Source organism: Phyllobates terribilis, unplaced genomic scaffold (assembly GCF_046119375.1).
Source record: "Phyllobates terribilis strain yellow unplaced genomic scaffold, ASM4611937v1 Scaffold_2__4_contigs__length_985480577, whole genome shotgun sequence".
Taxonomy (NCBI): Eukaryota; Metazoa; Chordata; class Amphibia; order Anura; family Dendrobatidae; genus Phyllobates; species Phyllobates terribilis.
Window position 1 is genome coordinate 411,596,789 of NW_027362762.1, and position 13,826 is coordinate 411,610,614.

Below are 13,826 nucleotides of genomic sequence, written 5' to 3' on the forward strand. Positions count from 1 at the left end.
ATAAGATTCTAAGATCTACTAAAAAACATTATATGAAACTCTGATGTATACTACATATCTATACTTATATTCTGTTATATGTTATGAATCTTGTTTTGCATATATCTGTTATATTGGATATCATTTAGTCATATATACCCTCACTTTAATATATATTATGAAAACCTTGATATATATATATATATATATATATCAGATATCTGTACTCGTGTGTCACTATATAAATATCCTGAAAGGATTAGTTGGAACTGGTTATAGAGGTGGACTTTCAAATTGTTTACAAGAAGGAGAGGAGACAAAGGATTCAACATGACACCTCCCAAGAGAATACCCTGAGGAATGAGGAGAATATCTGGGGAGGGATCACTTAACCCCATAGGACAAGATAATGAGACTTATCTATACCATGGGCCAGAGACTACTGTGATTGCTCAATTGCCTCAGGGCACCACCCTATTGGGACCTTCCTTTATACTGAATATATATATGTTATGCTGGAATAATAAACACATCTTTCCTGCGCCATTTCTCTTCAAGAGAAGTTCAGTATCTGACTGTCTGTCCGATATCAAAGCTTCACGTATACACTTGAATAAGTTAATTTGGCAAGGGATAAGCAAAGGGTTGGGGTCCTTTGAACCTCACTTCCACACAGTCATGGTCATTCTTCGATCCACAGGAATAGTAATTATCCTCTATCTGGACAATCTCTTGGTCAAGTGTCCATCCTTCCGAGACTGTTGCCAGAGCCTTCAGATCACACTGGACACTCTTGCCCATCTCGGCTGGGTAGTCAACACTGTGAAATCCCCTGATTCCGGCTCAACGTCTAATATTCTTAGGCATGCTGTGCGATACCACGTGTGCCAGAATTCTCTTTCCAGAGCAGAAAATCTCAACTCACCATCTGGGGACTCGTTCCCTAAGGCGCCCATCCCCACATCCTCTTCAGCTCTGCATGTATACTGGGGAAGATTGCCCACCATGGAAGCTGTGCCTTTTTCCCAGTTCCATACCCGCTCCCTTTAGCGGACCCTCCTGTCAGCTTGGGACAAGAGGATCTCTTTTCCTGGACCATCCCATTCTACTGCCACTGAGTGAGGCAGTCGTTGGCATGATGAATCCGCCCCCCACCCCACCTTCCATTCAATTCGGAAAATCATTCCTTCCTCTCCACTGGCAAGGTGTCACAACAGACGCCAGTCTCCTCGGATGGGGAGCAGTCTTCCTTCATGGCACAGTCCAGGGATTCTCGGGAAATCTCCCTTCCGATCAATCCACTGGAAATCAGAGCCATTTGCCTCTCCCTTCTCCACTGGCAGGATCTTTTGTCAGATTGAATGCAAACTGGAATTCTGCTTACGCCTCTGTTTATGTATAGACTCAGAGATTTTACAGCGAGTACCCTTGTGAAAAAGAAAAATTTAGGGCAAAAGCAACACTTAATTTTTCCCACATAAGATGTTCATTTTTTCCTTCCACATTGTTTAATGTGCTCTCCTGTGAAGCACCCTAAGGGTAAACTTCTTATATGTGGTTTTGAGCACTTTGAGGGGTGCAGTTTCCAAAATTGTCACTTTTGGGTATTTTTTTTATGACACTGTTCACAAGTGTAAAATTTGACCTGGTCAGGAAGGTGAAAACAGGCTTGGGGGTGAGGGGGTTAATGAAAAGCACAAATGATAAATTGGGCCCTAAGAGTTTTGTATAGAGCACTTTGTGTAAATGACCAAAATGTGAAGATGTTGGAAAGAGAACTTAATTCTGTGTCCTGCTTGTGTTTTCCAGCAGTCCTCTGCCCAAACATTACCGTGCAAATACTGGAAAGCTTACAAATGGCTGTGATCAGCAAGATCAAGTTAGTGATTATGATAGTTGTTTCAATATTGTCTTTTATAAAACCTGGTGGCTTTGGTATAGAGCCACATGAATGGAAATATCATATGCCATACAGATTAAGGGCTAGCTGTATATATAGTCTCTTATGCGAGAGAATCAGGCCAATTATGCTAATGATCCAATTCTCTCAAATGAAGACCTTAATTTCTCAATCTTCTCCTTTGTCTCTGTGCGTGTACTTCGGGTTGCACTCGGATGTCATCCGAGTGCACTCCGAAGTTTCACTCGCACCCATAGACTTGTATGGGTGCGCGTGATCCGATTAGCAGATGAACCTGCAGCATGCTGCAATTGTTTTCTCATGTCGAATCGACATGAGAAACAAAATCACTGATCTGCACATAGTAAAACATTGGGCTGAGTGCTATCTGATGTAACATCGGACAGCACTCGGTCGTGTGAGCGAGACCTAACAGGATTTATTCAGGTCTTTTTTCCCCCCCATGAGCAAGAAAAATTCTCCTAGTTTCATCAGTGATTTTGTTCAGATTTTCATTGGAGTGTCAGAGGTTTAGCAGTTTTACTCGGCTGAGGAACAAATAAATCTCTACCTTCTATCTGGCAGTCCAGGTGCTGCCCGACATTACACATATATCCACCTCCCTAACTTGACTTGTCCCAGTGGTGTATGTGACGCGCCCCTGGGCCTGTGTCGCGCTGCGTTGCGCACGCGGGAGCTTACCCGGAGCCGGATCTTTTGAGGGTTGTAGTCTCGTGGCGGTGACCCGGTCCGTGCCCAGGGAGTCAGACTAAGTGGCGTTGTATTAGCGGTAGATGTTGTACGACTACGCCACCCGTTGAATGCAGCTATGGAGCTGCCGCTGCAGGGCAGACCGCTGAGGCCGGTGGATGGATGGTGCAGCGTAGATGGTATAACCCCCAACGGGAGGGGTATGGCCTCAGAGCAGCCGACGTGGATGATGGGGGTAGCAGGAATCACTCAGAGACGATGCGGTGTAGTTCAGGGTCTTTGCTGGTGATAAAGATAGACCCTCCCGGAGTACTGGCTAGCGATCGGGGCCTGGTCAGTCCTTGAGCAGATGGGATCTCCCCTGGCCAGGCGGAGTTGTAGGCCTTCCCAGCTAACTGTACTCTTCTGGCTACCTTGCTAGAGGCGGGTAAAAGTAGCCCACGTCCCTGAGTGTACCGTGTGGTGCTCACCCGTATGGCTGGTGACTCGGGGCCTTCTAGTAGCTTCCGCTCCACGACGGCGGTGCTGGTCCCATGCGTGTGACCGTGCCTTCGGGTTTCTTGGCCAGAGGACCTGAAATCCCCTGCCTGACGGATTCTGCTGCTGGGTAGGAGTTAGTCCCCACAGCCTCGGACTCCGGGTCCGGTAAGAAATCTTCTCAGTCAGGGCGAGCTCTGCAGCTGCCAGCCCCTGACTCCTTGTAACACTGCTCCCACAGAGCTCCTGTTGTTTCTTCCCATAGCTGCTTCTCTTCTCTGTCTCTACTTCTGGCATGGCCCAGGAGCTGGGCCCAGCCGGAGCCACAGCTCCCTGTCAGCCCTCCTGACTGAACTCTCCCTCTGAACTCTCTAACCCTGCCTCAGCCCCAGGTTTATATAGGGGAAGTTCTTCCCCTCCCAGGACTGGGCAGGAGGTGTGGCATGCATAGGATTCCTGACCAAGAGACCTCCCACCTGCTCTCAGACATAACATTGCCGTTACTGTGGAAACCAGACCCCTGGGGTGCCACATATGCACTGAACATGCAGTCCCCATAGGAACCCCCCCCCCCCCCAGCCGATATTAGGTTCTATCAGTGAAAAAACAGCCTTAGAGTTCTATTAGACGTCCATTTTTCGCATACGAGTTCTAGCTATGTTCACATGTTGCTTATTTTAAGCTGTGTTTTACAGTACCAGCAAAGGCCATGAGATTTCAGAAATCTCATGCAGTTTTTTTTTTCTCTGATTTGGCAAACTGCTGTTTTTTGCAAAATGCAGCATGTCACTTTCAGCATATTTGCAGATTTTTTTCACCATAGAAAGCAATGGGTAAGTGCAAAAATTCAGCAAAAAATTCAGGTATCAGGTTTTGCTGCGTTTTTGGTGCCAAAACCTGAGTAAGTTAAATCATGTTTTTTTATGCACTATATTGTATCAGCATGCACAAGAGAAATGTACCCTGACAAAAACGTAGCAAAACCTGCTTTTGGAAGCAGCTTCTTTAGTGGAAAGAGCAGGTTTTGCCTGCAGGAAAAAAAAAAAAACGCAACGTGTGAACAAAGCCTTACACTGTCCGGACTACAGTACTTTCACTCCTATATTTTTGGGTGCCACACTGAGAACCATTAGGTAATGAGGTCACACTTTACAACACAGCCTTGCGCACATTCACACTTTTGGAATCTGTATTCTTCATAATTAAGTTTTCAAAGGACTAGAGCAGGGGTCCTCAAACTACGGCCCGCAGGCCACATGCGGCCTGCGGAGGACTTTTATCCGGCCCGCCAGGCATTGGGCGGAGGAGAGGGGAGCGGTGCCATTGCCCGCCCTTCCCCCCGCTTGCTCAGGGCCCCGGCAGGCGGATACTTACCTGTCCCCGTGCGTCTGCAGATCCGCTGTCTTCCTGCTCTGCGCTTCCTGTGACGTCTCAGGTCAGAGGGCGCGGTGACGTCTTTACACCGCGCCCTCCCGAGTGCCGTCACAGGCAGCGCAGAGCGGGACAACGCCGCCGCGACGCTGGAGGCCAGACCAGAGTAGAGCAGCGGCAGCAAGTGAGAAGTGAGGTGAGTATTGGATTTTTTATTTTAATGTATGGAGGCAGACGGATTTTGGTAAGACCTTACCTGTAAAATCCTTTTCAGCGAAGGAAGGAAGGGAGACACAGATCCATTACTAGTGGGGTAGGCGGAGCCCCACAGGATAGTTCACCTCAGATTTATAAAAAGTGACGACCGGCCCCTCCAGCTTAGGCTCCTCCTACTCCCATGTCCTTGAGTCTGTACACAAGCTAAGGAAGAGCAGACAACACCAGGGGAACAACACAACCCCTTCTGAAAACTCAGAAATGCGAGAGAACAGGTTAAGCATATAACAGAAAAAAACACACAGTTCCAGGCACTACTCACTGGACCTGACAACTGCGATGAGCTGGCAATGCTGGAACAGAGCCCTAGCACGCCGACCCCCGCCCAGATAACCGCCATCAGAGAGGAGTCGCGCCGCATCTGGAAAACAATAATCACTTCTGCCAAGGGAGGGTGCTGTGTCTCCCTTCCTTCCTTCGCTGAAAAGGATTTTACAGGTAAGGTCTTACCAAAATCCGTCTTTCAGCAGCAGAAGGGAAGGAAGGGAGACACAGATCCATTACTAGTGGGACGTCCCAAAGCAGTCCAAAACTCAAGGGTGGGAAACGGTGGCAGAATCGCCAACACCCCAACAACTTAGGCAAGCACGCAACAAGTGCCAAAACTAGATAAAGAGATAACCTAAACCACCGCCGCCTGCAGGACCCTGCGTCCCAAGGCCGCATCGACGGAAGCACTCACGTCCACTTTATAAAATTTAGTAAAAGTGTGAACGGAGCGCCAGGTAGCCGCCCGGCAGAGCTGCACTGCCGAGGCCCCCTGACGAAAAGCCCACGACGAACCAACAGCTCTCGTGGAATGAGCTCGAACCTTAACCGGACAAGGCTCGCCCTTGAGCCGGTACGCCTCCAGGATAGCCGAACGTATCCACCGAGCTATAGTGTCCTTGGAAGCCCGCTGACCACGCCGACGACCAGCAGGAATCACAAAAAGAGAGTCCGACTTCCGAAACCCTTGCGTGATTGTAAGATAGAACTTCAAAGCCCGCACCAAATCCAACGAGTGCAAGGCTCACTCCTTTGGACTCTTTGGATTCGGACAGAGGGAGGGCAACACGATGTCCTGATTGACGTGGAAACGCGACACCACTTTAGGCAGAAAATCGCCACGGGTACGAAGCACCACACGATCCGAGTGGAACTTCAGAAGAGGGGGCGAGCAAGACAGTGCCGCCAACTCAGAAACCCTTCTCAAAGAGGTGACCGCCACCAGGAAGGCCACCTTCCAAGAAAGCGTAGCTGAATCCATAGGCTCAAACGGCCCATGCTGAAGAGCCTCCAAGACTAGATTGAGCCGCCAAGGAGCCACAAACGCCCTCCGAGGCGGAAACTGACGTGCAACCCCGCGAAAAAACGAACGCACATCCCTGCGCGAGGCAATAGCCTTCCGAAAAAGCACGGATAGTGCAGATACCTGACCCCGCAAGGTACCAACCGCCAGACCCTTGGCCAAACCACATTGCAGAAAGCCAAGAAGTTGGAATGGAAAAAACCCCCGGGTTCCTTGACGATCCAGAACACCATGAATAGAAGGCCTCCCAAGTTCTGTGATAAATCCTAGTCGTAGCTGGACCTCTGGCCGCCCGCAAGGTGGCAATGACCTCAGCCGAAAACCCACGACGGGTCAAGATCTCGGTCTCAAGTGCCTCGCCGTCAAACGAAACTACTTCAGGTCCGGATGACGAATGGGCCCTTTGGTTAACAGGTCCGGGCGAAGAGGCAGTGGAAACGGAGGCGCCGCCAGAAGAGACACCAGCGTTGAATACCACGCCCTCCGCGGCCAATCTGGCGCCACCAAAATCTCCAGAATTCGTTCGAGTTTGATCCGCCGGATCACCAGAGGAAGTAAGGATACCGGCGGAAACACGTAGATCAGCTCGAACTGGTCCCACGGGGCCACTAGAGCATCTACCGCCACAGCCTCCGGGTCCCTGGACCTGGACATGAACGTCGGAACCCTGGCGCTCAGCCTGGATGCCATCAAGTCCACCTGGGGAGTCCCCCAACGGGAGCACAGCAGTGCAAAAACTTCCGGATGAAGACTCCATTCTCCGGGATCCACCTGCTCGCGACTGAGGAAGTCCGCCGTGATATTCAGCACTCCTGGGATGTGAATCGCGGAGCTGGCTGGAACCCTGGACTCTGCCTATACCAGGATCCGAGAGACCTCCATCATGAGTCTGGAACTCCTCGTCCCGCCCTGATGGTTGATATACGCGACAGCGATAATAACCCCTTACAATGGGTACAGGACCGAGGATGTGTGATTCCGCTACCACAGCCTGTTCCTACACAAAAAAAACCCAAGCACTGAAGGGTTAAAGCTCCTCCTTAGAGGGAGAAGAGCTACCCCAGCTTCCTGCAGAACCCAAGTTAACCTAACAGACTAGGGTCCAGAAAGGGTTAACTGCCCTGATGAGGCCAGACCCTCAGAAGGGGTTAATGCTGCTGACCACGCAAAACACCTTTGCCTTAAAAGGACAGCGGTGTGCGAGACCCAGAGCCTCCTCAGCGGGGAGGTAGCAGCGCCGGATATAGCACACCCTGTCTGCCTTAACAGGCCAGCAGTAAGGTGCTCTGCGCTGCAATAGTGTGAAAAAGGAATCTTCTGCCTAAAAAGGCAGAAGTGACTCACCAGCTGGCCGCGGTGACTGCTCTTCCTTAAGCCACAGTGCTCGGTGTCTGGTATAGAGAGCGGGGAGCAGGGAGCAGGAGGTTGCACGAGGTAATGGCCAGAAGAAGAGGGGGCTGGGTCAGCTCCAGCGTGCGCTTTCCTGGCGCTTCCTGTCTGAGGCTATGATGACAGGCAGCAGAGAGGCATGAAGCCACGCCCCCCCACCGCTGCATACTAACGGAGCCCGCGCTCCTCCGTCCCTGCTCCCCTGCCAGCAGAGAATTACACAAACGCCTGCAGCGGTGATATCCTGCAAGGACAAAACAGCAGTCACCACTTGAAACAGTAACAGTGGCTGCCGCCGCAGCCGCTGAAGCACTCAAACCATGAGAGCACTTACCCAGCTGAGCGCCACAGGGATCCCCAGGGATGTGTGGCGCCGTGGCCCTTTGCTCCCCCCACGGCGGAGCGCGCAGGGACCCCACAGAAGCGGTGTGCGTCTCCGCCAGGGAGCGCCCTGTATCCCCCGAGGCCGGCAGGCTTCTGCGGGGACCTCCTTAGGGGGTACACAGAACTGCCAGGGGAGGGTCAGGGGTCCCAGCAGCGCCGAGACCCCCTAAGACCTCTAGACCACGGGGGGTCCAGGTCTCCGGAAATGATAAAACAAAAAATTCTTCTGAGGAGCTGCAAAGGCAGCAACTATCCTCTGCGACCTCAAATTTTAGACTGAAGGACATGGGAGTAGGAGGAGCCTAAGCTGGAGGGGCCGGTCATCACTTTTCCTAATCTGAGGTAAACTATCCTGTGGGGCTCCGCCTACCCACTAGTAATGGATCTGTGTCTCCCTTCCTTCCCTTCTGCTGCGGAAATAGGTCATTATATGGGAGGGGGTGACATGCTGCATGGGGCAGGATATGGGGGGGGTGACATGCTGCATGGGGCAGGATATGGGGGGTGACATGCTCCATGGGGCAGGATATGGGGGGGGGTGACATGCTGCATGGGGTATAATATGGGGGGGGGGTGACATGCTGCATGGGGTATAATATGGGGGGGGGTGACATGCTGCATGGGGCAAGATATGGGGGGGGGTGATATGCTGCATGGGGCAGGATATGGGGGGTGACATGCTGCATGGGGCAGGATATGGGGGGTGACATGCTGCATGGGGCAGGATATGGGGGGGTGACATGCTGCATGGGGCAGGATATGGGGGGGTGACATGCTGCATGGGGCAGGATATGGGGGGGTGACATGCTGCATGGGGCAGGATATGGGGGGGTGACATGCTGCATGGGGCAGGATATGGGGGGGGTGACATGCTGCATGGGGCAGGATATGGGGGGGTGACATGCTGCATGGGGCAGGATATGGGGGGGTGACATGCTGCATGGGGCAGGATATGGGGGGGTGACATGCTGCATGAGGCAGGATATGGGGGGGTGACATGCTGCATGAGGCAGGATATGGGGGGGTGACATGCTGCATGGGGCAGGATATGGGGGGGGTGACATGCTGCATGAGGCAGGATATGGGGGGGTGACATGCTGCATGGGGCAGGATATGGGGGGGGTGACATGCTGCATGGGGCAGGATATGGGGGGGTGACATGCTGCATGGGGCAGGATATGGGGGGGTGACATGCTGCATGGGGCAGGATATGGGGGGGTGACATGCTGCATTGGGGGGGTGGCATGGGGCAGGATATGGGGGGGTGACATGCTGCATGGGGGGGTGACATGCTGCATGTGGCATGATATGGGGGGGTGACATGCTGCATGTGGCATGATATGGGGGGGTGACATGCTGCATGTGGCAGGATATGGGGGGGTGACATGCTGCATGGGGCAGGATATGGGGGGGTGACATGCTGCATGGGGCAGGATATGGGGGGGTGACATGCTGCATTGGGGGGTGGCATGGGGCAGGATATGGGGGGGTGACATGCTGCATGGGGGGGTGACATGCTGCATGTGGCATGATATGGGGGGGGTGACATGCTGCATGTGGCATGATATGGGGGGGTGACATGCTGCATGTGGCATGATATGGGGGGGGTGACATGCTGCATGTGGCATGATATGGGGGGGTGACATGCTGCATGTGGCATGATATGGGGGGGTGACATGCTGCATGTGGCATGATATGGGGGGGTGACATGCTGCATGTGGCATGATATGGGGGGGGTGACATGCTGCATGTGGCATGATATGGGGGGGGTGACATGCTGCATGTGGCATGATATGGGGGGGGGTGACATGCTGCATGTGGCATGATATGGGGGGGGGTGACATGCTGCATGTGGCATGATATGGGGGGGGTGACATGCTGCATGTGGCATGATATGGGGGGGTGACATGCTGCATGTGGCATGATATGGGGGGGTGACATGCTGCATGTGGCATGATATGGGGGGGTGACATGCTGCATGTGGCATGATATGGGGGGGTGACATGCTGCATGTGGCATGATATGGGGGGGGTGACATGCTGCATGTGGCATGATATGGGGGGGGTGACATGCTGCATGTGGCATGATATGGGGGGGTGACATGCTGCATGTGGCATGATATGGGGGGGTGACATGCTGCATGTGGCATGATATGGGGGGGTGACATGCTGCATGTGGCATGATATGGGGGGGTGACATGCTGCATGTGGCATGATATGGGGGGGTGACATGCTGCATGTGGCATGATATGGGGGGGTGACATGCTGCATGTGGCATGATATGGGGGGGTGACATGCTGCATGTGGCATGATATGGGGGGGTGACATGCTGCATGTGGCATGATATGGGGGGGTGACATGCTGCATGTGGCATGATATGGGGGGGTGACATGCTGCATGTGGCATGATATGGGGGGGTGACATGCTGCATGTGGCATGATATGGGGGGGTGACATGCTGCATGTGGCATGATATGGGGGGGTGACATGCTGCATGTGGCATGATATGGGGGGGTGACATGCTGCATGTGGCATGATATGGGGGGTGACATGCTGCATGTGGCATGATATGGGGGGGTGACATGCTGCATGTGGCATGATATGGGGGGGGTGACATGCTGCATGTGGCATGATATGGGGGGGTGACATGCTGCATGTGGCATGATATGGGTCTCTCTGGGGGTGACATGCTGCATGTGGCATGATATGGGGGGGTGACATGCTGCATGTGGCATGATATGGGGGGGTGACATGCTGCATGTGGCATGATATGGGGGGGTGACATGCTGCATGTGGCATGATGATCTCTCTTGGGGGGGTGACATGCTGCATGTGGCATGATATGGGGGGGTGACATGCTGCATGTGGCATGATATGGGGGGGTGACATGCTGCATGTGGCATGATATGGGGGGGGTGACATGCTGCATGTGGCATGATATGGGGGGGTGACATGCTGCATGTGGCATGATATGGGGGGTGACATGCTGCATGTGGCATGATATGGGGGGGTGACATGCTGCATGTGGCATGATATGGATGTGGCATGATATGGGGGGGTGACATGCTGCATGTGGCATGATATGGGGGGGTGACATGCTGCATGTGGCATGATATGGGGGGGGTGACATGCTGCATGTGGCATGATATGGGGGGGTGACATGCTGCATGTGGCATGATATGGGGGGGGTGACCTGCTGCATGTGGCATGATATGGGGGGGTGACCTGCTGCATGTGGCATGATATGGGGGGGGTGACCTGCTGCATGTGGCATGATATGGGGGGGGTGACCTGCTGCATGTGGCATGATATGGGGGGGGTGACCTGCTGCATGTGGCATGATATGGGGGGGGTGACCTGCTGCATGTGGCATGATATGGGGGGGTGACCTGCTGCATGTGGCATGATATGGGGGGGTGACCTGCTGCATGTGGCATGATATGGGGGGGTGACCTGCTGCATGTGGCATGATATGGGGGGGTGACCTGCTGCATGTGGCATGATATGGGGGGGTGACCTGCTGCATGTGGCATGATATGGGGGGGTGACCTGCTGCATGTGGCATGATATGGGGGGGGTGACCTGCTGCATGTGGCATGATATGGGGGGGTGACCTGCTGCATGTGGCATGATATGGGGGGGTGACCTGCTGCATGTGGCATGATATGGGGGGGTGACCTGCTGCATGTGGCATGATATGGGGGGGTGACCTGCTGCATGTGGCATGATATGGGGGGGTGACCTGCTGCATGTGGCATGATATGGGGGGGTGACCTGCTGCATGTGGCATGATATGGGGGGGTGACCTGCTGCATGTGGCATGATATGGGGGGGTGACATGTGGCATGATATGGGGGGTGACATGCTGCATGTGGCATGATATGGGGGGGGTGACATGCTGCATGTGGCATGATATGGGGGGGGTGACATGCTGCATGTGGCATGATATGGGGGGGTGACCTGCTGCATGTGGCATGATATGGGGGGGTGACCTGCTGCATGTGGCATGATATGGGGGGGTGACCTGCTGCATGTGGCATGATATGGGGGGGGGTGACCTGCTGCATGTGGCATGATATGGGGGGGGGTGACCTGCTGCATGTGGCATGATATGGGGGGGGTGACCTGCTGCATGTGGCATGATATGGGGGGGTGACCTGCTGCATGTGGCATGATATGGGGGGTGACCTGCTGCATGTGGCATGATATGGGGGGGTGACCTGCTGCATGTGGCATGATATGGGGGGGTGACCTGCTGCATGTGGCATGATATGGGGGGGTGACCTGCTGCATGTGGCATGATATGGGGGGGTGACCTGCTGCATGTGGCATGATATGGGGGGGTGACCTGCTGCATGTGGCATGATATGGGGGGTGACCTGCTGCATGTGGCATGATATGGGGGGGTGACCTGCTGCATGTGGCATGATATGGGGGGGTGACCTGCTGCATGTGGCATGATATGGGGGGGTGACCTGCTGCATGTGGCATGATATGGGGGGGTGACCTGCTGCATGTGGCATGATATGGGGGGGTGACCTGCTGCATGTGGCATGATATGGGGGGGTGACCTGCTGCATGTGGCATGATATGGGGGGGGTGACATGTGGCATGATATGGGGGGGTGACATGCTGCATGTGGCATTATATGGGGGGGTGACATGCTGCATGTGCATGATATGGAGGGGGTGACATCCTGCATGCTGCATAATATGGGGGGGTGACATCCTGCATAATATGGGGGGGTGACATCCTGCATAATATGGGGGGTGACAGGCTGCATAATATGGGGGGGGGGTGACAGGCTGCATAATATGGGGGGGGGGGGTGACAGGCTGCATAATATGGGGGGGTGACAGGCTGCATAATATGGGGGGGTGACAGGCTGCATAATATGGGGGGGTGACAGGCTGCATAATATGGGGGGGTGACAGGCTGCATAATATGGGGGGTGACAGGCTCATGTGGCATAATATGGGGGGGTGACAGGCTGCATAATATGGGGGGGTGACATCCTGCTGGCTGCATAATATGGGGGGGTGACATGCTGCATAATATGGGGGGGTGACAGGCTGCATAATATGGGGGGGTGACAGGCTGCATAATATGGGGGGGTGACAGGCTGCATAATATGGGGGGGTGACAGGCTGCATAATATGGGGGGTGACAGGCTGCATAATATGGGGGGGTGACAGGCTGCATAATATGGGGGGGTGACAGGCTGCATAATATGGGGGGGTGACAGGCTGCATAATATGGGGGGGTGACAGGCTGCATAATATGGGGGGGTGACAGGCTGCATAATATGGGGGGGTGACAGGCTGCATAATATGGGGGGTGACAGGCTGCATAATATGGGGGGGTGACAGGCTGCATAATATGGGGGGGTGACAGGCTCCCAAGTGCATAATATGGGGGGGTGACAGGCTGCATAATATGGGGGGGTGACAGGCTGCATAATATGGGGGGGTGACAGGCTGCATAATATGGGGGGGTGACAGGCTGCATAATATGGGGGGGTGACAGGCTGCATAATATGGGGGGGTGACAGGCTGCATAATATGGGGGGGTGACAGGCTGCGTAATATGGGGGGGTGACAGGCTGCGTAATATGGGGGGTGACAGGCTGCATAATATGGGGGGTGACAGGCTGCATAATATGGGGGGGTGACAGGCTGCATAATATGGGGGGGTGACAGGCTGCATAATATGGGGGGGTGACAGGCTGCATAATATGGGGGGGTGACAGGCTGCATAATATGGGGGGGTGACAGGCTGCATAATATGGGGGGGGTGACAGGCTGCATAATATGGGGGGGTGACAGGCTGCATAATATGGGGGGGTGACAGGCTGCATAATATGGGGGGGTGACAGGCTGCATAATATGGGGGGGTGACAGGCTGCATAATATGGGGGGGTGACAGGCTGCATAATATGGGGGGGTGACAGGCTGCATAATATGGGGGGGTGACAGGCTGCATAATATGGGGGGGTGACAGGCTGCATAATATGGGGGGTGACAGGCTGCATAATATGGGGGGGTGACAGG

General features: G+C 53.9%; 1 protein-coding gene across 1 annotated transcript in view; it reads right to left on the reverse strand.

The window, feature by feature from the left end:
• Positions 1-1,159: 1,159 nt before the first annotated feature.
• LOC141246029 (T-complex protein 1 subunit zeta-like) overlaps positions 1,160-13,826 on the reverse strand; it is a 22,954-nt gene continuing 10,287 nt past the window's right edge. Inside the window, exons 11-12 of the mRNA XM_073669105.1 lie at positions 4,030-4,095; positions 1,160-1,406 (exon numbers count right to left, since the gene is read on the reverse strand). Coding sequence (XP_073525206.1) covers positions 1,160-1,406; positions 4,030-4,095 — 313 coding nt within the window. The remainder of the gene's footprint in view (positions 1,407-4,029; positions 4,096-13,826) is intronic.